We start from the raw sequence: 21354 nt of genomic DNA, 5'->3' as shown, positions 1-21354 counted from the left end.
CCCTGCGGGGCCCGGGGCAAATTGCCCCACTTGCCCCCCCCCCCCCCACGGCCCTGCTCTGTGATATCACCTCCACAGGAAGATTAGCTTCTGACAATGTGTGACCAAACACTTTCTCACACATCAAATATAATTAGTGTCAACATCAAGGCAAACAACCTATTCAGACTTAACAGCTCCTCACTCATTAAAGGTCCTATTCTGCTTGGTGCTGAATTGTTGACTTCTGTGAAAGTTGAACGTGCTCAAATGCTTCACAAGGTCAGTTACTTAAAAAGTGTGACCAATACCTAAGATCTGCTAAACAGGGATAATGCTAGATATTAATAAAATGAATCTTCTAAACTTATTCCTTACTAACATTAAAAATATCTTCTACTTTTCTGGCTAAAATCAAGGGTAGTTTGCTATCTCATACAGCTTTTCGTATCTTACTATTATAGGGGGATGAACTCTAGGTTCTAATTGCTATTTTACATTGTTACTTTTGTCTAGGTCAGTGGTTCCCAAACTTTAACAACCTGTGAACCCCTTTCACTAAAATGTCAAGTCTCGTGAACCCCCTCTTAAAAATGAATATTTCCAGGGATTTTCTCCTGTACCTGAGTATAAATTATAAAAGCAGTGATCTTGGAAATATAAAATTTGTTTTTGTGACATGTTTATTACACACTATGTATTATTAATTATTATTTATCATTACAGTATTTTTATTGCATTATGAAAATGGCAACACTCTTCCAAGATCTCACTTTTGTAGCTTGTATCACTTTGAATAAGCCTGTTATAAGACAAGGCTCCTATGTTTCATCAAGGAGTATCAGATGTGAAACAACATGAAGGTATTTAAGAAGCCAACTCAGAGTTCCTCCTACACAAGCATTCAGGTCTTGAGCAGTCCAGGCAAACAACGCACGTTACAACAAAGCTTAAATTTGTTCTTCATAATAATTTTAAAAATAATACTAGCTGCCTATTTAATTTTAAAAACAGCAAAAAATATCCACCTCCCTTTCCATTTCTTATAAGGAGTCTTGAAGGTTAAGTCTCCTCAGTCTCCCATGCTGCCCAGGGTCCCTAGGGACAGCTCTGTCTGCCATTAGGGAATTTTTCCCCGAGAACCCCCTGTAACATTTCGTGAACCCCCAGGGGTTCACGAACCCCAGTTTGGGAAACACTGGCCTAGGTCTTAGCCATTCCAAATTCTGAGTTTACAGTGCCACCATGTGGTCACTTTGTTTTGTCTACTTAAACCAAACCTGTAGAAAGGGTATAAAATTCTTAATACAATATTTAATGGGGGGGAGGGGGGGGTGTAAGAACCAAGCACTGAAATTTCCTCCCACAAGTCTAATACAGCTGTCTCAGGATCCTCAGAGTGATTGTTATCAGATTTGGCTGGAGGCAATCATAAGGAGGATGGCAGCACTCTGGAGAGCATGAGAGAGTCTGGTATCTAGAGACAGGTGAAACCTATTACAAAAATGAGTTTGTTGGCTTTGCATGTACAGATTGCACAGCATTTTATAAAAGTAGGGTCTTGCTCTGCTGTCACTGACCAAGTTTTCCCCACAGCTGTGCTGTTTGGCTACTGCCATCCAACCAGCGGTGGCAATTCAGTGGTGCTGTAGGTAGTTTGTGAAACCCTTGAGAGCCTTTAGGAACCATAACAATGTAACAGATCATCTAGTCCACTGGTTCTCAACCAGAGATCTGAGGGCCACAAGCAGGTTTTAGGGAGTCTGCTAAGTGTGGCTGGCATTAGATTCACTAGGCCCCAGGGCAGAAAGATGAAGCCCTGCCATGCAGGACTGCAGCCCAGGGACCTGAGATCCAGCACCCAGGGCTGAAGCCAAAGCCTGAGTAACTTAGCTTTGTGGTGCTCCTTGTGGCATGGGACCCTGGACAATTGCCCTGCTTCCTACCTCTTAACGCTGGCCCTGATTTTTATATGGAGAAAAACAGTTGTTGTGGTACAGGTGGGCCATGGAGTTTTTATAGATATTGGTGGGGTGGCCTCAGAAAGAAAGAGCTTGAGAACCTTTGATCTAGTCCCTTCTCCCAGGGAGGGTGAACAGGATTGTGTGCTACATATTCACTGGGAGTGGTACTGGAACAAGCATTGTCCCCACCTCGCCCAGATTCACAAAGGGGGAGCTCAGCAGACTGTCCTTTCAGTACCCAGCTCAGATAGGGTGAGAGCTCCCAGGGTAGACAGGCCCTAAGCATTCACCCCCCCAACTTCTTGTCCTGAATGGTGCGGCTGAAGGGGCACAGCTGCCCAGAGGGGAGGGTGGGGACAGCGTCCCTAAGGAGAGACCCCACCCACGCTGTACTGGGGGTGGGATAAGAGCATCGCCAATCCCACAGGCCTCCCGCTGCGTGAGGCATCCAACCCCCTCGATGGCATCTCAAGACCCAAGGGTCACCCAGCCAGGCATGACACAAAAAGCTCCCTCTCAGAATTCCCTACTGTGGGTGCACTGAGCATGCTCACCCGAACTAAGCATGCACAGGTTTCAGAGTAGCAGCCATGTTAGTCTGTATCAGCAAAAAGTATAGGAGTACTTGTGGCACCTTAGAGACTAACAAATAAGCATGCACAGTAACATCCGCTGTTGCAGCTGCCCTCACTCTGCCCTTACTTCTAGTCATACTTTGCTGCCTGCTCTTTGGAGGGGTTAAAAAGAAGCAAAGAGGGCAAATTGCAGTGGGGGGGGCAGGATCTGAGCAGGGGCAGAAATTTACTGGCCAGGGAGGATCAAGCTATTGTAGGTAGCGGCAGAAGAGGGGCTGGAGGGGAAAAAAACGGGGGTGGGTAGGGTTACCATATTTGAACATTCAAAAAAGAGGACACTCCATGGGGGGGTGGGGGTATTTGCACCAGTATCTACCAACTCGCGTTGTACTAATGTGTTATTATACTGTTATATATGCTGTGCGCTATATGTCGTCTATATTGAGTATATATAAGAAAAAGTGATATGGCCTCAAAAGTGAAGTTTAATTATTTAAAGTTTACTGTACTTCTTTATATGTAGTGAGTCCTTTACTTTCACCAGTTCTTCAGTTTTCTTTCTCCTCATGTGCCCACACATACTTCTCTGTAGATCACATTTTCTCAGCAGTGGTTGATTGCTCTTTGAGAAGGCATGAAAGTCTTTACAAGAAGTTTGTCTGAAGTTGTACTGTACAAGTAGAATTCCTTTCAACGACTCAACATTCAAGTTGTTCCTTTCCTTTGTCCACTGGCTTTGCATCAGTGAAAAAATTTGCTCTACATTTGCATTGTGAGAAGGAATAGCAAAGAAGAACTGTGCAATCTTGAACAGTTCTGCAGGACACTCAATGTTTTTGGATTTCTCAAAATATTTGATCCACTTCTGGTGTGCTAGCAAATAATTACTGAACTCTTCATCACTGTTGCAACTTTCCGTAAACTTCTTCAGGTTGCTGACCTGATCAAAACACTTCACGTCATCAATTTGCACCCCCTTATCGATCAGGTACTTGATACAAGGTTCCACATCACTCCAATTCGGTGTCTCACTTAGGGTAATCCACCTGAAACAAGAGAAGTCTTCCAGGGGTCTAAGCCACTTCTCCAAATATTCTAAGCATCTGCTGTACATATTATCTACTTCAGCACAGAATTTGTCACTCTTCATCAATTCCTTCCATGCACTTTTGTGCCAGTAGTCCCTTAACTTTCAGGGACATAAAGTTGTGAGTATAGCTTTCAAGAAGGATAGTGTGAACCGAGTTCAAACTTTTCAGCACTTCCACGACATAATTGCTTTCCCTTTCAATTTCTTGGATGTAAGTTTGGAATACACTCGTGAGTGAATGCATGCTACTTCAGAATCAGGGAATGTCTTCTTCAACAAGACAGATGTGCAATCTATTGACTTAAAGCTATTATGATGTTTAACGGTGTGAAATGCAAAAGCACCCTCTGCTGCAGTAACAGCATCCTCTGATTTGCAGCCTGGTTTTACAAAATAATCTGTCAATTTTGTTGATGAGCACTCTCCTCGAACTGCTTTTTTGTGCTTGTCTGAGTCTACATGAGTTTGTAAATCATTAGCACCTTTATTTTTCACAGCCCTGGTCCACACTATGAGTTTAGGTCGAATTTAGCAGCATTAGATCGATTTAACCCTGCACCAGTCCACACGACGAAGCCATTTTTGTCGACTTAAAGGGGTCTTAAAATCTATTTCTGTACTCCTCCCCAACAAGGGGATTAGCACTGAAATCGACATCGCCGGGTCGAATTTGGGGGTAGTGTGGACGCAATTCAATGGTATTGGCCTCCAGGAGCTATCCCAGAGTGCTCCATTGTGACCGCTCTGGACAGCACTCTACAGAGACGTAAGTACCAGGTCTACATACCAAGCACTCAACTTCCCATACTTCTCTACCACTTTGAAAACCCGGGAATTTCGTCTTTAGTTCTGCAGTGAATTTACACTTTCTTTTTGGCATTGTGTTTGGGGGTAGTAAAATAAAATATCAAATGAAGAGCTCTTGAGGAAACACTACCGTGCACAGTATGAACTCAGAAAAGATACTGAAATTGTCGACGTTGCACTATCGCCACTATGGAAAAATGATCATATAGGGTGACCAGATCACAACAGTAAAATATCGGGACACATTGGGGTGCTCTCAGCCCCGCTCAAAGTCCACCCCCGCTCCTCCTACGCTCTGCCCCAGGTCCCGCCCCCTCCCCGCTCGGCCCCACCACCGCACCCCTCCTTGCCCCCTGGTCTGCTGCTGGCTTGCTGCGTCCCTTCTCAGTCCCCCACCCACCGCTCGCCTCCTCCCACCTGCCACTCACCTCCTCACTCCCCTGCCAGAAACCCCCATGCCCACCCTGAGAACCTCTGCCTCACATGTCAGTGCCAGAGCAGGGAGTGGGTTCCTGGGGCTGTGTTCTTAAAGGCACAGGCATCCCAATTCCTAGACTGTCAATGCTTAGACACCACAGCTCCTCTCTGTCTTCTATAAGTGCTGAGGTGCTACTTTACTGCTACAGCCAGGAGACTTAATGCTGTGAAATATTGTACATACACTCCCTTCCTCAAACTCTGCGTCACACATTTTGAGTATTTAAAAGAGTCTTCTATCAGTTTATATGTCTATATGAAGCCACTGCAGCTCCTTTCTCTTATATAACATGCTTAGGTTCTAAACTCCCTCCCAGAGCCCACACATGCACCCCCCCATCCTTGCACCCCATGCCCTGCCCCAGGTCAGAGCCCGCACCCCTCACCCAAACTCCCTCCCATAGCCTGCACCCCTCCTGCACCCAAACTCCCTCCCAGAGCCTGCACCCCAAACAGGGCAGGATTAACCTTTTGTGGGCCCACCGCTAAACATATTTGTGGGCCCCATGGGGACATGGGGTGGGGGGGCAGAGTCCTCAGAGCGAGGGGCTGGCCGGGGGCAATGGGACATGGGGCATGGCATGGCAGGGACAGCCCTGCTCCACCCAGCCCAGTACAAGGGCACTGTTTACAAACCGGCAGCCATCAGACGCACACTGGTCCGCCCGGCCCTGGGCCGCCATCATGCTTCTTCCCCTTGGGGGCGAGCCCATGCCATACCATGCTACCCTGCTGCCCAGCACCCCTCTGACCTCTACGCCCCTTGGGAGTAGTTCAATCAGCCAGGCTGGAGCAGGGCCTGCCTGGGCCAGGCTCCCTCAGGACCCGCATGGCTGGCAGGACCCAGCTGAGTCTCCCCTCCCACCCTGCACTGTCCCGTGTGACTGGCTGAGACTGGCCCAGCCTCTGCACCAATCCCAGGTGGCTTTGCGCCCGGGGAGGCAGCTGGGGCTCCATATGTCCCAGGCAGCCGAGACAGCTCTGGGCTGGAGCAATGCTGGGGAGCGGGGCAGATTCCTGGGACATGACTCCCGAGATCCCACCCGGCCCAGCCACACCCATTGGCCCCGTGACCCCTGCCCAGCCCGCATGGTGGACCCCAGCTGCTGGGTGATGAGCCCCCTACAAGCGAGTGGAACCTGCTGGCTGAGAGCTGCTCACACAGCAAGGCCTGGGTGCTGGACTGCCCTGGGTGAGGGGCCAGACCCGGCTGTGTGGATGGGTTAGAGAGGTCTATAATGGGCCCCTTCCCAGTGTGGGCCTGGTGCCATAGCGCCATTGGCACTATTGTAAACTCGGTACTGACCCCAAACCCCCTCCCACAGCAAAACTCCCTTGGACGTGTTCTGGACACCACCAAAAAATATACAAACCTGTTGACCCTGGTGCTACTTTACTGCTACAGGAGACTTGATGCAGTGAAATAATTTACCTACATTCCCTCAAACTCTGCATCACACATTTTGAGTATTTAAAAGAGTCTCTTATCACTGTATGTCTACATGAAGTCTCATAACAGTTCACAAATTTGTCTTATTTGCTGCTGTGATTCCCTGAATTGCACCCTCTTCCTTGAAATCCATTTTAATTATAGTTTTGCTCCTATTACTCTTATTACTCTGAACACTTCATCATTTATCTGTATTATCATTGTGCAATGCATGTCATTGTGCTGTTTATTTTGTATTTTAATATCTAATGCTCATCAAAACAATTTTAAGTAAGTAGTTGTTATTGGTTTTAGCAATTCCATCTGTGTTTCTATTATAGCACTTGCTATGGTTTTTGTACTTTGATTTGTAATTTGGAGTTTTTAATTCTACCTTTTTTTCTTTTTATAGCACAAGTTTATTTTGTTGGCCCTTCTTTACCCCCAACCTACCAGCTTTGCCTCAGTTTTGTCCTGGTAGAGCTTTGGCCAGTTTACCCTCGTCCATGCCCCCAGCTCCAACCAGTTCTATTCCAGGGTGCTTGACTGAGTTCATGCCTTTGTAAGCTCTCTGGTTCTGCACTTCTAGCTTGCTGGGCTGATGACAAGGCACAGTCCTCTATGATAATTACTGGCTCAGAGCCTCTCTTGTTTTCTGGACTGATGTCAAGGTATGAGCTTCTGTCACTGACTTGCCACATATAGCTTGCTTGGCTGATGTCAGATGGTGACTGAGACCTGTGGCTCAGCAACTCTAGCATGCAGATCTGATGTCAACACGCAGACCTCTGTGAAATTTACTAGCAGAGCGGCCACAGCTTGCTGCACTGGGTTAAAGATATAGGCCTTGGTGAGGGTCCACTGGTTCAGCTCTTTTAGGTAGCTGGTCTGATGTCAAGGCAGGAGGAGTCTTGCTGACTTGGGATCTGTAGCTTGTTGGTCTGACATCAGGGGACAGGGTTCTGTGAGCTCTTGGGCTGAGGATCTCTAATTTGCTGGGTAAATTTCAAGGTTCGGGTTTCTTTCAGGTGTCTGAGTCAGCTCAACAGCTGTAGATAGTGGTGTGATGTCAATACATGGGCCTCTGTGAGGTCACTAGCTCAGGAGTTTTAGCATGCTGGGCTGATGTTACAGTTCAGGCCTCTGTGATGTCTGTGGCTCAAAAAGTCTCACTTGCTTAGATGATATAAATACACAGACTATGGCAGTGTTGCTGAGCCAGCAACCTCACCTTGCTGGATTGTTGGGCAAATGCAGTTCTGTGTGTGGCTATTGGCTCAGCACCACACCTCCATGGTATAGTGACATTTCCTTCATCATCAGGATCTCAAAAGAGGGTTTCTATGATGGAATACAGCTGCTTTAAGGCCACCCTGGGACAGACTTTATCCACTGCACCAGCCTCTTGATGGCACTCTGGCAGCAAAAAGGGGGATGTAATAGCCCCCTGGAGATTTCTCCCAGTGCAGGTTGCCATGAGGGTTGTTTGGGATGGAAAAGGGAGTGGAGAGCAGTCTGGTTATTATGGGCTACAGAGCAGCCTATGGGCAGTCATATAAAGGTCTTGTAAGTTTCTTTGCTGTCCTAGAACTAGGGTGGCACTAAAGTGACTTGAAGACAATTTTACCTTCCTGCCCCCTTTTTGCTGGGGCTCCAAATTCTGTGCTTTGCAGTGGCAGCCAAAGACATTTGTGAAGTTTAACAGTTTTTCCCTCATTGCATTGAAGGTGACTGTTGTGTGGGTGTACTAGGTAACACTAATTAAAATACAGTTTCGCCTTGAAATGTAATTTTGTTCCTCCTCTTTGCTATCCTATGCTATGCTAATATTTGTCTCTAGACTGTTTTCCAGGATTTGAAGTGGAATTACAGTAGCTGAAGGTTACTAAATATTAGGAAAAAATTGTAATTCTGTTTATATTTTGAAAGTATCTATTTCTTATTCCAAAAACAGTTGGTGTGTGTAAAATATTCCTGGTAAACATTCACTGTTTTTTCATATGTAACTTTATATTTGGGTTTCACATATAGACCACAATATTATGATTGAATATTTAGTAGGCAATTTTACTCGATGCTAAGGGAGCCATCATGATTTTGCCTGCTGGTACTTGTTTTTTGTTTGGTATTATACAGTTGGAAATCATATATCTTAACTGCTTAAAGAAATGGAAGGATTTATCTATACTTTCACTATTTATATGAAAGTTTTAAAAATTACATGAATTTCTCTCACTAGTATCCATCAATAATATTGCCATTCCACCCATTCAGAGAGATGAATGAAAGTTAAAGAACTTCTCTACAGATCTACACATTGTAATTCACCCTGCATTAAAAAAGTGGCATTTTTGTAAAGACGGTATAATTGGCTTGGGTTGTTAATTGGGCTCCATTCAAACATGCTTTCAATCTTAGTTGTGTGTTAATTAAGTTTTCATTGTTTGTGATCCTCTGGAATGTTTTCAAGCTCATTCATAAAACCAATGCAGCAGTTTTCTTCTAATTGAAGAAATAGGGTGTGTGTAATATGTAACAGATGCATCTAGCAGTGGGCATCTGTGAGCAGGTGCCTTTCTCAACCTACTATAAAACAAAATTCTTACACTGCCTAGTATCAAAAGCTTACCCCTTTCCTCTGACTTGGCTGACTTTGTTAATAAAATTCAGCTCAAGACTTCTCCTCAGGCTTGGCTATTCCTGGAGTGCCTACATCAGGAATGCTCAGCACAGGAAAAGATCCTCTTTCTGATAGCCACTCTCCCCTTCCTTACATTTACTTCAGTAATAAGTCACTTGCCTCAGTGAGGAAACTGAGCTCGCTTAACTCTTTTCCAGCAGGATCATCTTCTGACAGGGTGAAGCATTTTAGGCAAAAACTGCCAGCTTGTAACAGTGTCCTCCATTCTCACGCCAGCCTGCTGAGCAGGTTCACAATCTGGGAGTTCAACAAATAATTTTTTTTTTTTTTTTAGATAGCTGAAGAAAGGGCATTGGCATATTTTCTTACAAGGCCAAACCACTTATTAGATGATACTATCCTCAAAGTCCTGAAGAAATTCAAAGAATGGGGCTAAAATCCATTATAACAGCGCTGATGGCCTTATACATATCCACAGATCTTCTCTCTGTTGCTCTGCTTTAACTCAAGTTCCTTTACTTTAAAGTTTAGTTTTTGATAATCAGATAAGATTTGTGCTAACAGCTTGACAGTTCGGTTCATGAAAGTGAAATTTTTAAAGAAATGTTGACTACCGGGATACGTGATTTAAGAATTTATCTCCCTGCACTCCCTCCTCCAGTTTTATTGTGAACTTAGGGTGCGTGGGTTGATCTGGAAGTCTTTCATCATGCTAAGACTTGTCCTCGCGACCATTTGAGACCATTATTGGTGAATGGTGGAAATAGTCTCTTGTCCTTAAACAGCATGGTTGGTAAAATCAAACCTAGAGTCCAGCAGATGCTGACAATGCAAAATATCAATATGGTTCTTAAGTATTTGGCCTGTAAGCTATGATTTTCATTGCATTTCTGTCCTATAAGGTAGTATTTCTAGTGCTATAGTTCTGTTTTTTAGAGATGCTGAGCAAAGGGAGTGGTGGAGGTACAAAAACTCTGAAAAACAGGCTCCTAATGACTGACAAGGTTCAGCAAGACTACTCACATGAATAAATAATTCTCAGCATGAGTAAACATTTCAGAATTGTGAGCTGAGCAAGGATCTATGTGCAGGTGGAGAATAAGCAGATGCACAGTTCTCTCCTCCTCAAGAATGTACTCTTGCTCCACGTGGAATAATTGTGTGACAGTGCTTTGATATTGATTTAGTAGTCCAAATCCTCAGTCCATCAATGCTTAATTTCTCCCTTTCCCCATGATACCTAGGGCGCTGCAAGTGAAAACATATTGTAGCTTGATGAAAAGGACAATCTCTATTTGTAAACTGGGCATCTATGACTACTCAATACACGGCTTGCTAAGCTGACACTATAGTTACAGAACAGAAGACATTGTCCAACTTCTCTTTTCTAGGCAAATTTCAAGTAGAGAATCTTGCTGAAACAAGCCAGGTCATCCATGTCTCAACAAGAAAAATGTTTGCTTCCGTTTGACTGTTTGCCATAGCATATTGGTAGCAAAAACCTATTTTGTTTGGGTTTGAGGATCTGAACCATAGACAGAAATTTCTCTGGCAATCGTGTAACCTAAAACGTATCTGTACTCCACCCTTAGGTAAATAACCTCAGAAGAATACTTTAAGAGGTTTTTTAATTCATTATGTGTGAATCATGATTTTCTATTCACATTTCTGGCCCTGGAAATATGCTTGTCATGTGTGTGTCATATGCACCCGATAAAGGCTTGCAATTGATCTGTATTCAAGTCACAGTAAAGGAATGTTTTAACAAAACAGGTCTGTTCAGCTTCTTTATGACCTAGGTTGTATAACTTGATAAAAGATGGAAGGATCACATCACCAGAATATTCCATTTATTCACACTATGTATTGCAAATAAGATATAAATAATATAATTTCATTGAGGATAAAAAGAAAATACAGAAATCATGAAATGAATAAATAGTTCTGATAGGTGGTGCTGGTAATGTCATCGATAGTTACGGTTGCCCACCGGTTCCCATTATAAGACTCTATTCAGATGCTTATAACTCTGCCAAACTTTAACAATTTAGGCTGAAATTTTCCATGCTGGTTGTCTGCCTACAGTAGATTTCTCTTTTTTTTTTTTTTTAAATCTTCAGCTGAAAAGGTGTATCTTTTTCCAAGTACAAGATTAGGGAGAAATCCATTGTTTTGCACGTGTCAAAAAAATGATTACACCTATTTCATTGAGAAGCTCTAGCACCTCCATGTTTTTCAGCAGGGGATGAAATTTGGCAGAGAGATCACTCTAGTCTTCAGGACACATCTCTTGCCGTCCCTGTGAAAGTCTTCCTAAATTTGGTCAAGTTATAAGCCTTTAAAAAAAAAATCTCAGTTCACACATGCTCAGAGAGTCTTGTTTCAGGTTCGCAGCTAAATTATCTGAAGATTCCTTCTGCACTGAGCATACTCCAGTTTAGGACTGCAGGGGATGAGCATGACTTTCCCTGCAATTGCTTCTTTCAGAGATTTCCCGGGTATCTCCCCCACAAATTTCTCCCCCCCCCCCGAGTTTTGTGAACTAGTTATATCCAGTGTTGCCAATTTAGTGATTGCTTGGAAATTTCAATTGAAACAGAAACATTAATACACACTTTAAAAGCATATAAAGTGTATGATAAAATACGTGTATCTGAAAAGGTATAATAGATTTGAAAAGTACAGACTAGCTTCCTTATACAGCTGTTGTTTTTTATGACAATGTCAGTGCATTTGTTTTGGTGATTTTGGCCAACCTAACAATGTCAAATTATGATTTGTAAGCAAAGTCTAAATGAGCTCTCCCTGACAACTAGTGATGAGCTGGGGGCAAAGGCTTCAGGACCAGATTGTATTTACATTCACACCTAATCTACCTAGGTATCTAGCAAACAGAGAGCCCAAGGGACAGAGTTTGGCTGGGGTTGGGTTACAAATCACTTGAATGCAGGGGCTAATGAAATGCTGTTATTCTTATTGTATTAGTAAAGGGTAGTAGAACTGTACTTAGCCTGTGCTGATTGAGGGCATCAAGAGAGGGTGGGGACAGGTGTTTTGCTTGATGGTCTGCCTGAGTCAAAAGTATTATTTGACCTGCCCCTCTCCACTGTTTAAAGACAGAGCTGATTAGGCTCCATAGATAGTCTTTTGTTTTGTTAAGTGACCACTGCAGCTGAAATCACTGATAATCAGGTCTAAGTGCTTAGACCTGCTGAGGGACAGTGTTTCTGTGGAAGAGACAGCCCAGTCTGCACTAGCAGCAAGGTTCCCCCACTGAGAGCTCAGCTGAAATCAGACAGCTGGGTGGAACCTCAAGAGACCAACTTGCAGAGGTCACAGTGGCAGCAGAAGGTGATGGCACAGGGCCATTGGCAACAGAGCAATGGAGTGAACGGTGGCACAACGAACAATAGTGGCCAGAGCGAACAGTGAGCAGCTGGAAGAATGAGCAAGGTGCCTTCTTGCCCCCCACCTAGGAGGTGAACTCATGAGAAAGCACCTCTAAACCTCCACTGACAAAGGACAACGCCGGTGAGTGTTAATAAGGCTGTTAAGAATGCTGGTGACAACACAGTTCATGCAAACAGACCTGGCTGTGGCATCATACTTTCTATTTAAGCAAGAGATACCACACACTACAAACTGGAAGCCAATGTTAAGTGCATTGTCATTTTTTCATCCTGAAGTTGAACACTGCTTCCGAACAAGACCAGCAAATGCTCACTATCTTTCTGAAAGAAACTCAACTGACTGGGTGCAACAGTGAAAGACTCAACAGTTGAAAAAGTGAAGAACTCTCTCACCACATTCAAAAAATTTGCATACACGGCTGATGAATGCACAGATGTAAATAGGCATCAAGTATAATGTCATTGTGTACGTTATCTTGATGTCAGGGGTAGACCAGTAGATGCATTTCTAGATGTTCAAGTTATAGAAGACACACCGCCTGCATCTGTGACAACCCACATCTTAGAAGAGTTAAATGCTTGTCAATTGGACCCAGGGTGAAAGTAACTTAAAGGACTTACCGGTACGCCGGAGTCCTGAGCGGGGGTGTGGCCTCAACAGGAAGAGGCGGGGTCTTTCAAGATTTAAAGGCCCTGGGGCTCGAGCTGTGGCGGGGAGCCCCAGGGCCTTTAAATCACCCCAGAGCTACCAGCTACAGAGGCCAGAGCACCGGGCCCTTTAAATCCCCGCCCGAGCCCGACTGCTGGAGCTCCAGCGGGAATTTAAAGGGCCTGGGGCTCCCCGCAGCGGCAGGAGCCCTGAGCCTTTTAAATCTCCGCTGCGGAAGCCGATCCAGTCCGGCACAGTGTACTGGCTCTTGCCGGTATGCCGGACCGTACCGGCTTACTTTCACCTCTGATTGGACCCCAAACAGATGGCTGCTTGTGCATTTGATGGAGCTGCAAACTTCTCTGGAAGACATGGTGGAGTACAAGCTCAGAGAAAAGTGTAACCCTAATCTCTCCTATACACACTGCAGAGGCCATCTACTCCAACTAGCTCTAGTACAAACTGCAGACTCTTCAAAAGACATTAAAAAAAGCTATAAATGTAATGTCTTCATTATACTCTTTTTTTCAGCAAGAGTCCAAAAAGACTGAATATCTTGGAAAATATAGAAGATACACTGGGGCTGAAGTTCAAATTAGTCCAACCTGGGAAAACCCTTTGGCTTTCTCATGAGCCTCTTGGCTATTGTCTTAAAATTACTCTAGCCGTTATCTACCAAGATGGGATGGATCTAAGTAGCGAGGCTGGTGGATTACTTTTGCTACTACGTTCAGAGAAGACCATTGCCAATCTCTCTGTTGTAAGTCTACTGTTGAAATAACTTGGGTCATTAAACAATGCCATTCAGACATCTGCTACAACAGCAGCAGATCTTTGTGCAGCAATAGAAGCTACATTTGGATCAGAGAGCTATCCATTGAAAAGGTACTGGAAGAAGCAAAGACTTCAGTCCAGAAGTTGATTAATGAAGGAATTTATATTGAATCCTTAAGTGAAGAGGACAAGTGTTTGTTAAGACAACTGAAAAAGTACACAGACTTCATTCTTAAAAATCTACAACAGCGACTTCTAGATTCTACTCAACCTCTACGTAGTTTTTACAGTTCCCTGTCCCATAAAACATCGACAGTTGAGTGGAGTGGGGCACTACCAGCAATGGGGTTGCTATATGCTAAGGACAGAATAGAGAATTTGAACACAGAGTGGAATATCATACGACGAATGAATGAAGATTTGACTTCAACTTCTTTTTATCATCACTAGTGGCTCGACCCGATCTTTATGCTATGTTTCCTGGGATAAAGAAGCAGGAATTCATCTCTTGCTACTCCCAGTCACAACAGCTACAGTTGAGCGTTCTTTTTCATCATTGAATAGAATTTTGTGTTCTGAAAGAAGTTGCCTTCTGCTTGATCATGTGAATGAACTAATAAGCATATCAATTGAAGGAATGGAAGTACTGGACACACTAGAAGCCACCAAAGACGAACGCATTGCATTCAAGAAGTTCATTAACAGAGTTGTGCACAATTATATCCAGAAACCAAGAAGGATGTAGATGTAGTGCTTCATAGAAGGCTTGAGTAGCCAACTTTAATTTGTGTGATGATTTTAAAACACGAGTAAAATCTAATAAAATGGTCATGAAACATTTTTCAGTTTTTACTATGGTGCCATACAGCCCACCTTCACCCTCACAGTCCCACCCGTGTCCCCCTCCCCCCATAAATTCAAACACCCCCTCTAATTTCAATTCCTGGGGAAAACACTGGCTCCTCTCATCTGCCAGGTACTGGAACTGAGAACAGGTAGATTGCCTTTTCTTTGCTCTCTGCTCCCCTTCCTGGTGCCCTGGCAGTGGGGACAAAGAAGAAGGCACACTGGAATGGAGAGAGGTGAGAAATGGGTAGAGAATATGGTGTTTTAGAAGCTGAGGATGTGGGAGCGGCAGAGAAGGAACAGAAGCTGGTGGATTGGACCAGAAGAGGTTCGGTGGGGCAAGAACCAAGGGATGGGGCCTGGATATGAGCAGAAGGGGAAGGGGTTAGAGAGCCTAGGGGCAGAATGGTTTATAACCGCTAGAGAACACTCCCCTATAGAGCCTGAATCCAGGAGTCCTTCATCTCTCCATTTATCTGTTATCAGCAACTACTGGTGAAACCCAATGACAAAGTGTATGTCTCATCCCATTCTAGTTCACTTTATAGAGGAGAACAGCCTACTACTGCTACTGGTTAATCTAAACTGCATAGCTGAGGTCTATGCTGTAGAAATGAAGATTAGAACCCTGTTGATGAACTGGGGATCAATGTGGTTTAACATGATGGAATTAATTTTTTCAATTTGTTTAGGAAATCACATTGAGAAAAACAACGTTAAACAAATGTGCAGTTTGTCAAGTCAAGCATTCTAAAGCTATGAAATGCCAGAATTAAGGATCCCTGCCTTATTCAGTGAATGATATGTCATTAATGAGACAATTCTGGTTCATCCCCAGAGCACTGAGGCAGTGGTCCTGTGGAAAAAATAGTATGTGATTGTTTATTTAAAGACTATATCAAAATGCATATGCTAACAGGGTGCCAGATTAATGTTGCAGACGCAACCTTAATTCTGGCATTTCCTTACTTTTGAGTGATTGACTTTGTATCTTAATGTTCTTTTAATGCATTTTTTATGTAGTAAAGCATATAGACAAAGTATTGGGGTGAGAGGGTGGAAAGTAGAACTTCATTATGTACCAACACGTTGGCTTTATAGCCAACTGCATTCACTTACTGCACTGGACCTTTTTGCTTCATTGTGTTTTAAAATACAATAATTATCTTGTGAATCTGAAGTCTTGGTGGCAATGATGGTGATTTCCAGATTCAGGTTTTCTTTATCATTTTCATTCAGCAAGAAATTCAGCCTTGTAAAAAGACATCTGATATACTTCCAGATTTAACCCTACTAAAGGCAGGGTGTGTGAAATTGCAGAATGTTGTGGGGTCTTTTTTTTTTAAAAAAAAAATTCTTCTGTACAGAGTCTGAGAGATAGATACCTACAATAGGTGTATCTCATATACTGTGTATTTGATATTCCTTTAAGTTAATATATATGTAAATAATATTGGCATGAAAATTTACCAGCCCAGCCAAATATTTATTCACCTACCCTATACTGGCAGAAAGCCCATAACATTTAATTTGACCATAAAAAAAAGTATTGCTTTAGATACTCCTTGTATAGAGCCCAAGCTAGGATTACGCTAGACTGGTGTCTGTATGAATGTAATAACCCTAACCCAAGTCTCACCTCACTTTACATGTACTCACACACAAAATTAGACAGCCCACCTCAATAATCAAATACATCAATTGCAAATTAGCAAGGAGGCAAATGAAATAAATGAAATGGGCCCCATGGTATCAAGTTGGGCTCATGTCTGTCCTCCATACCCCCAAGTCTCACCTCCCTTTGCACTTACTCGCACACAAACTGAAACCGCGCACCTCAAAAATCAAATAAGTCAACTGCAAACTAGCCAGAAGCAACAAATTCTGCAGGTTATCAAAGCAGCCCCCAGCCCTCCGAATTCGCGACCCCGACCAGGTGGGAGCAAGTTCTGACGGGCAGGAAAAAGACCATGTTTGCATGACGGAAGTAGCTATTGGTAGCAAAATTGGAGGGATGCAATTTCTGCTGCCCTTCTTGCGGCAGGGCGCCAGCGGGCTGGCTTGAGTGGCTGCGGCCGTTGCTGGGGGGCTGGAGGCAGCCAGGCGCTGACACCCCGAACCCCAGGAGGCCGCTCCCCACCAGGCCCAGCGGCCGTTACAGCCACGCGCCACGACTTGCGCCCCCCCACAGCGGGGCGCGCGCGAGCCAAGGTTGGAGCAGGCGTAGAAGTGGCAGGAAGGCATCCAGGGGCGCCGCGCCGCCGGCGGCTCAGTCACGCGGGAAAGCGCGGGCAGAAGCTAGTGACGCAAGCGCTGGGAGAAGAACGGGCAGCCAGCAGCAGAGAACCACTCGTGCGCGCGCTCAGGCTCTATATGAGGAAGCTAAAGGCACAGCGGCTTGCCCTTTAAGTGTTGCGCCTGTCTTGCGAGAGTTGGTCACGTGATAGGGATGAGCGTGCGCCTGCGCCTCTTAGCAGCTCCTGGCGCGCCTGCGCAGTGTGGCTCTAGCTATTTTCCCGCCCGCCTTGGGTTACCGGCCGGACAGGCAGTACCTGCGGAAGCGAGCTCATTCTGGTGGGTGAGAGGCTGCATCATCCATAACGTCAGTTTCCCTCCTCCCCGAGCCCACTCTCTCCTCTAGCCGCCCCAGCGCTTCCTCTCGCCCCGGAATGACCTTCCCGCTCACCAGGGGCCCCGACTCTTCTGGGCTGGCGGCGAACCCAGTCGGCTCGGCCCTTTCCTCCACGGGCAGGGAAACACCGCCGGGGGCCTCGCCCGGCAGGGCCCAGCACAGCCCGGCGGGAGGGGTCTGAGGTGACAGATCTGCGGGGGCGCGTGGCAGGCGCGAGACGTGCCGCAGCGCGTGTGATCGTTGTGCACGCGAGTGAACCGCCGCCCCTCCCCCCGCGGAGTTTTCGTGAAGGTGTCGCGCGGGGAGGGGCGCTCGCCTCGCTTCCCAGGTACCCCGCCGGGACTCGGCTCCCTTTCTGCTGCAGCCTCTTCCTCCCCCCCCCCCCCCCCCCCCCCCCCCCCCCCCCGGAGCGTCCAGAGAGCTGCAGCAGCCGGGGGAGCTGTGCCTCGGAGAGAGCCTGCTCGGAAAGCAACGTTAGGGCGCGTTTCAGCCCCAGGTCGGGCTGTCAGCAGCTGAGGAACGCTGCGTGGTGTTACTTGCTTCGCTTGTGCAGCCCGGGGTTTCCCTAGGGAGGCGTGTAATCGATGTTTAAGTTAGGCTGTATTGTGTTGAACGAAGCTTCTGTAAGAAGTTCAGCACCTAGGACCCGATCACAGTGTCCTGTGGGAAAGCCCAGTGGTGACGTACTGATAAGGGACTCCCCTGGTAAAGGAGATCCATGGAAAGATAACGCAGCCCGGGTTTGTTTAATCTCTCTGCCCTGAGCTCAGCAGAGCTGATGTGGAGGATGTTGTGCTTAGGGGCCTACCCAGTATAGTTCCTCGTAGCCCCAGCGAACTCTCCAGGCAGTAAAGGGAGAGAGAACTAAGCCAAGAGGTACCTGTTCTCCACCCCTACTCCGTTTCTGCATCAGAGAGAATGATCTCTGAGGCTAGGTCTACACTACAGCGGGGGGTCGACCTAAGATACGCAACTTCAGCTACGTGAATAGCGTAGCTGAAGTTGCGTATTTTAGGTCGACTTACCTGGCTGTGAGGACGGGGGCAAGTCGACCGCTGCTGCGCCGCCGTCGACTTCGCTGCCGCCTCTTGCCGCGGTGGATTTCCGGAGTCGACGGCAGAGCGATCAGGGATCGATTTTATCGCGTCTTCACTAGACGCGATAAGTCAATCCCCAATAGATCGATTGCTACCCGCCGATCCGGTGGGTAGTGAAGACGTGCCCTGAGATGTATTTGATCCTCTACATCAGGGGTGGGCAAACTTTTTGGCCTGAGGGCCCTATCGGGGTTCCAAAACTGTATGGAGGACCCCACCCCTTATCCAAGCCCCCCTGGTCCCTGTCCCCTGACAGCCCCCCCGGGACTCCCACACCTATCCAACCGCCCCTGTTCCCTGTCCCCTGACCGCCCCCCCGAACCTCCGCCCCATCCAACCGCCCCTTGCTCCCTGTCCCCTGACTGCCCCCTGTGACCCTCTGCCCCTTATCCAACCCACTCCCCACCCCCTTACCATGCCGCTCAGAGCAGCATGTCTGGTAGCCGCGCCGCCCAGAGCCTTGGCAGCACGGCAAGCTGAGGCTGTGGGGAAGTGGGGCTAGCCTCCCCAGCTGGGAGCTCAAGGGCCAGGCAAGATGGTCCCACGGGCCAGATGTGGCCCGCGGGCCATAGTTTGCCCACCTCTGCTGTACATACTACAGTTATTGGGGCAGTATATGAGCAAATTAGAAGCACTGACATTTCCAGGGTGTGAATTGTTCATAATGTTTGGATACATTTGTTCAAGAAATTCAGAAAAAGCAATAATTTATGTGGAAAAATAAGTTAGATACATCTCATTAATGCAGGTCTTGAATATATAACATAGTTATTCTGAAAACTGGTACTTAACGTCAAAACTTATTTTTGTTTCATCCATTAGTTAAAGGATGAAAAGTGACAAGGAGCCATTTTTTGTTAAATTTATAAAGTCTTCTGGAAACTCTGAATATTTTTTTAAAGCTCTTGAGGTAAGCACTTTTGGTACCACTATCAGCTGTTTTTTTCCTGAATTTAGTTTTCCATCTAATTATTTTCATGGTTATTTGTAGCCTATTAATGCATATATCTGTAAATAAAATTTATTATTTCTGTAAGATGAAGGCATTTAATGTTAGATAATACAGATGCCTTGTTTAACTTTCTTTCTACAGCAAGGATCAACGTTTTCTTTGTTATATTTTTACTATATATACATTTATGTTATATTTTTACTAATTATAGTGGGCTAGTTTCACTTCTTAATACAGTAGAGAATTCATATAGTGAAATCATTGTTTTGTGAAACCAATTTCCCTGTGGCACCAATCCTATAAGGTGCTGTGTGCCTCTGGAAAGGTGCTGAAGCACTCAAAACTTTTGGCCCAATCCAGCCTGGCATAGCGCTTAATACTGTGAGGTGTTTTTTGAAATAATTGAAGATAGATTGAATAACCTAGTTAAAAACCTTGACCTCCCCAAGGAGCAAATTGTTCCACGGGGTTTGAATTAACTTATTGAAGGGGTATGCTGTGCCTGGGTAACTAGTATTTGAATGATCATCCCGATCATACAGTGATTGTAGAGGGCACTCAGCAGGTTCCAGAACAAAGTGAGCTGCAATCCTGATGGTTCAGGTCCCTCATCCACGCTACTATAGCTTTATTGAGGAGGGTGTCAAGTCATTTCTCCCCTGGGAAATCAGTGGGAGTTAGAAGGCTCTTAGCACAGATCAGGTCCAATAGGTGAAAATTTGTACACTGTACATTTCAGTGGATTGAAATAATTTGATATTTTTGTTCAACTTCACTACAAATCGATTGTTGTATAATAATTTTGCTATGAGTAATTTCAACTGGTTATGCTTTTGCTGTTGCCATAGGATTCATTTAAAAGAATTGTCTAACAGAGGAAAAGGAATTTAAGTATATTGTTGTTTCATGTTTTCTTGCAGTCCATAAAAGAATTTCAGTCAGAAGAATATCTCCAGATCCTTGAAGAAGTGCCAGCACTCAATATAAAAGAGAATGACAAATCCCTTTACATCTGTGACCCTTTTAGTGGCATTGCTTTTAGTCACCTCAAAAAGGTTTGCTACCCACTAGATCACTTTCAAGTGTCCTATTCCTTTTTAAGGAATGCTCATATACATGATCCTACACATTTTCTCTTTCTGAATTCTGTATACTGGCTTATAATGTACACAGTGAATATGTGTAAATACAGTCTGCTGTTAAATAGAGTTTCAGTGGGAAAATTGCAAAGGGTAGGAATAGCATAAAAGGGAAGACAAGACAAGGGATTCAAACCTTCAGTCTCAATTGCCTCTGCTTCTGCAGGACCTGTGGCCACCTTTTTTGTTTCTCCCAGTCATAGAGCAGCCTGGGAAAATGATATGGTTGCAGTGATCTCTGAGATGTTGCAGTAGCAAAGGATAGGATAGCCAGAGCTCAGTGTCGCTCCAGACATTGCCTCTGTTACCTATGCTGGGGCCAGCTCTATTCCACGTGAGGATTTCCCTATGTTTGAGCAGTCCCCAGCCAATCGGTTGGTCAGTTTCAACCGCTTTGTGTTACTGGAATGGGATGTAGGATGTTCCCCAAGATACGATTTTTTTTACAAGATCATTTTTTTGTGAGAAAAGTGTCACCCTTCCTTTCATATTAATCCTCTTTGATCTTTGTTGCAGCTTGGCTGTAGAATCGTTGGACCACAGGTAGTCATATTTTGTATGCAGCACCAGCGATGTGTCCCGAGAGCTGAATACCCTGTTCATAATATGGCCATGGCTGATGTAACAATATCCTGTACTAGTCTTGAAAAAGAAACTAGGGTAATACATTACAATATATAATGAAAGAATAATTGTTCAGCTAGATTTTTGTGAAGTTTACTTCCAGATACAGCATTAATAAGATTTATTGGTTAATTCTTTGTAAATGCATTTTGCACTTACTGAAAACTTTAAAGTCAGGAATAGAATTCAAATATATATAGAAAGAATTATTTTTTAAATGATGATGATGTGACACTTTTATTGTTTCCATCTGAATAATTTTTGTCCCT

At 44.9% G+C, this 21354-nt stretch overlaps 1 protein-coding gene across 5 annotated transcripts in view; it reads left to right on the top strand.

Annotated features, from left to right (window-relative positions):
* The first annotated feature begins 17160 nt into the window (after positions 1–17160).
* The window catches only part of LOC113405151 (DNA topoisomerase 2-binding protein 1-like), a 59393-nt gene continuing 55199 nt past the window's right edge, over positions 17161–21354 (top strand). For all 5 annotated transcript variants that reach the window (XM_026646068.1, XM_026646067.1, XM_026646066.1 and 2 more), the window contains exons 1-4: positions 17161–17215; positions 19193–19280; positions 20243–20377; positions 20978–21121. In XM_026646068.1, coding sequence (XP_026501853.1) covers positions 19200–19280; positions 20243–20377; positions 20978–21121 — 360 coding nt within the window. In that variant the 5' untranslated portion in view covers positions 17161–17215; positions 19193–19199. The remainder of the gene's footprint in view (positions 17216–19192; positions 19281–20242; positions 20378–20977; positions 21122–21354) is intronic.

Source organism: Terrapene carolina, unplaced genomic scaffold (assembly GCF_002925995.2).
Source record: "Terrapene carolina triunguis isolate 2854851 unplaced genomic scaffold, T_m_triunguis-2.0 Scaffold34029, whole genome shotgun sequence".
In the NCBI taxonomy this organism is placed as follows: domain Eukaryota; kingdom Metazoa; phylum Chordata; order Testudines; family Emydidae; genus Terrapene; species Terrapene triunguis.
The sequence above is the reverse complement of the archived record's forward strand: the minus strand, read 5'-3'. Positions and strand labels throughout refer to the sequence as shown.